At 68.1% G+C, this 3561-nt stretch overlaps 1 protein-coding gene across 1 annotated transcript; it reads left to right on the top strand.

The window, feature by feature from the left end:
• Positions 1–2216: 2216 nt before the first annotated feature.
• On the top strand, positions 2217–3533 carry EMIHUDRAFT_460661 (hypothetical protein; the record flags this gene model as incomplete). Its single annotated transcript, XM_005784912.1, has 2 exons — positions 2217–2265; positions 2417–3533. Coding segments are annotated over 2 exons (1166 nt in total), but the record flags the coding sequence as incomplete, so codon positions are not given.
• Between the last annotated feature and the right edge of the window lie 28 nt (positions 3534–3561).

Genomic DNA, 3561 nt, shown 5'->3' with positions numbered 1-3561 from the left:
GCTCCCTGTTGTGCTCTCACGCTGGCCGGCGTAAAACTGTGCTGGCAGTTGTCATGCCGTACCCGTCGCGTTTCGAAAGGGAGCCCTCAATCGACGCGTCTACACGCACCGTGCCACCGCTCTCCACAACTGCTACCGTGGACATCAAGCTCCTCGACTCGATCTGCGGCTACGACGGCGCTCTAGCTGCTGGCTCTCGCGGGTGTCTGGCGACCCGCTCAGGCTTGCGAAACGGCCGGCCGCGGCGACGTGTTTCGAGCTCGCTGGCCTTCTCCGCGCGGCTGGGCCCGCCCCTAGTCGGGGCCGACCCGCCCAGTCACTGGGCAGCGCGTGCGCCGTCATCCTGGACGACGGTGTGCCGATGCATCCGGGAGGCTCCGCGGGGCTGCTCTAGCAGCCTCGGGAGGGTCGAAAATCGAAGCCGGAGCGGCGGACCACGGAAGCTCCACGGACGGTGAGGCGGGCTGTGGTTGACCCCCCCTGACCGGGTGAGGGAGTGGCGCCCCGGGAGTGCCGCTCCGGCGACGTCTGTGGCCTCCACGGTACCGTGACCGCGGTGCTCGCTCTCGCGGCCGTCTCGCGACCCGCTCGAGACGAAAACCGGAGCGGACGGTGCGACGAACCGCGAGTGGGATGGTCTTCTCCGCGCGGCTGGGCCCGCCCCTAGTCGGGGCCGACCCGCCCAGTCACTGGGCAGCGCGTGCAGAGGCGTTCTGGACGACGGTGTGCTGGTGCATCCGGGAGGCTCCGCGGGGCTGCTCTAGCAGCCTCGGGAGGGTCGAAAATCGAAGCCGAAGCGGCGGACCACGGAAGCTCCACGGACGGTGAGGCGGGCTGTGGTTGGCCCCCCCTGACCGGGTGAGGGAGTGGCGCCCCGGGAGTGCCGCTCCGGCGACGTCGGTGGCCGCCACGGCACCGTGACCGCGCCGGCCTCGCTCGGGAGGCTCTTTCGGAGCCCTCGGCCTCCGAATCCGTCGCGTTGCTGCGCCTGGACGGCTTCGATGCTCGCCAAACCCGTCGGCACCGTTCATATACACATGAATTGTGAGTGAACGCGCATTTTTCTGGTATTTAACTGAAATGTGCCGAAATGTTAGTTTCGATCTAGTCCTCACGGACACAAAACAGAGGCCTCCTAGCACGGAGAAGCGACTAAGAGTCGCCGACGTGCGAGTTAAATGCCAGAAAAATGTGTTCGGAATAACAATTGATCCCGTCGACAAGGCGCCCCAATCGCGGAGGTCTGGCGCGGTCGTGGAGGCGAGCATCGACGCCTCGACGGTTGCTCTTCAGAGGCCGAAAACAGGCGCCTGAAAAAGGAGAGAACGCGAGACTGATCACGCGCGCGGAAAAGCCCGAGGGGCGAATCTAAAGTGCCGAGGCGCTTGCTAATCACCCCAGCTAGGGCCACGGAGGCGCTCGCGGCAGGTCTCCGCGCGCGCGCTGGCCGGTGGCAGCTGATCTCGGGCGGCGGGCGGCGGGAATGGGCTCGGGCGGCACCTTTTGCCCTCAAAAGTCGTTCGAGAGTACCGGGTCGCGGCGGGAACGCGCCCATCCGCTCGATGGGTGTCAGGAGTCGATCGCCTGCGCCAGGAGCGAGCACGGGAGTCGTCGCGATGGGAGTCGTAGCGGCGTGGCGCTGGGCTTCGAGAGAGCGACGTGGGCGCGGCGGCGCGGGCGGCCGGTGGGGCGCGTGAGGTCCGCACCTTCGCGACGGGCAGGCTCGATACGGCCGCTGGCCGGGGCGGCCGCTCGACCGGCCGCCGCGGTCGTTCCGGCGGCGGCGTCGGCGTCGGCGTCGCGAGCGAACTGGCTCGCATTCGACCAGCGACCCTCTTCACAGAACCCGGACTGCCACCTTAACGATAAACTGGGTCTAAACAGGGGTCGGCCTGGGTGGGGGACCCTATTACACATACCAGGTTTAGCCCGGTTTAGGGCGCGGCCCTGGGAGCTCCGCCGCCGCGGCCGCGCTGGCTGCGGACGGAAGCGGCAGCGTGCCAGCCGCCATCCTCTGCCTCGGGCCGGACAGCACACCGGGCACACTTGCACCGCGCAACAATGGGCGACGATGGTGGCGGGCAACCAGTCCGTGTTACGACGCGGAGCCACGCAGCTTTTCACGAGAGAGCCGAAAAAGGCGGCTTACCGAGGAAAAGGCGCTCTCAAAAAAAACTGGCTGTACCTGTACGTCCAGAACGGGTCGAGGACACAGCCAGAAAGCACGCGAAATGGAGCTCCATCGCGCCGGCGGCTCCTTCATCGGTGAGTGCAATCGCGCACCGTCCCTGCAAGCGTACCGTGATACCTGCACACCGGCACACCTTCAAAGCTGCACACCTGCACTGCACGCGCACAACCGTCACCTACTCAGCACACCGGCACACGCGCCATCCACCCTCGCCGTGCTGCGCAGGCCGCATCGACATCGACCCTTCGGCAGCGCTCGCTGCCAAACACGAGACGACACACAACAAGAAGGCGGCGCAGAAGGCGACGCAGTGGGCACTGATTCTCGACAACTCGGCGTCCATGGGCCAGTGGTCGGCGCGCGTGGTGCAGCACGTCTTCCCGGCCCTGCTTCGCCGGCTCGGCGTCTCGGACAACGACAAGCTGCTCCTGATTCTCTTCGCCAGCACGGCGGAGGTCTTCGATATCCGCGCGTGCGAGCTGCCGCACTTCAAGCTGCCGCAGCAGGGCTCGACGCAGATGCGCGACGTCTTCGCACACCTGCCGGCGCGGCTCACTCCTGGCCGCCGCACCAACATCCTGGTCGTGTCCGATGGTGCGGTGCACGATCAGGAGGCGTCCGTGGCAGCCGCCTCGGCCATCGCGGCGCAGCTCACGGCGCTCATGCCCATTGTGACCGCTGCCGCGGTGCGGCTGATCACGTCGGCTCGCGCCGAGCCCGACACTCGCGCCCTCGCCGCGTGGCTGCAGTTCAACACTGCAGCTGGCGAGCGCTCCGCAATCGCCGACCTCGACGTGCACCGCTTGCCCGACCTCGACGGCGTGGTCGACGGCATGGCCTCGCTCTTCGACGGCGCGGCGACGGCCTCCGCGTTCACGCTCACCACCGATCCGCCGGCCATCCACGTGCAGCCGTGGGACGCGACGGCGGTCGGCACGACCTACCTCAAGCCCGGCCCCAACGCCATCTTCCTCGCCGCGCAGCCCGACACGGTCCTGCTCAACGGCGAGCGAGTGCGAGTGACGCTGGCGCCGGAGCCCGTCACCACCGACACGCTGGCCGCGCTGGTGGGCGACCGCGTGGACGCCTTCCTCGCAAAGCTGCGCGTCCTCAAGGTGATCGCGAGCGAGCAGGCGACGGAGGAGATGCAGCGCATCGTCGCCTTCTGGCAGGGCTTCGAGACCGCCCTCGCCCCGCCGGCCGACTTTGCGCCCCTGCTCGCCGAGGGCGGCCTGCGGTCGCGCCGCCAGTACCTGCTCGCCGCGACGCAGCGCAAGCTCAAGTCGATCACGAACGCAATGCGGGCCGTCGCCAACGACGACCGCGTCGCGCGCCTCAACGCGTCGCAGCAGGCGGACTACGGATGCGCG

Source organism: Emiliania huxleyi (genome assembly GCF_000372725.1).
Source record: "Emiliania huxleyi CCMP1516 chromosome Unknown EMIHUscaffold_1662, whole genome shotgun sequence".
Lineage (NCBI taxonomy): Eukaryota > Haptophyta > Isochrysidales > Noelaerhabdaceae > Emiliania > Emiliania huxleyi.
The sequence above is the reverse complement of the archived record's forward strand: the minus strand, read 5'-3'. Positions and strand labels throughout refer to the sequence as shown.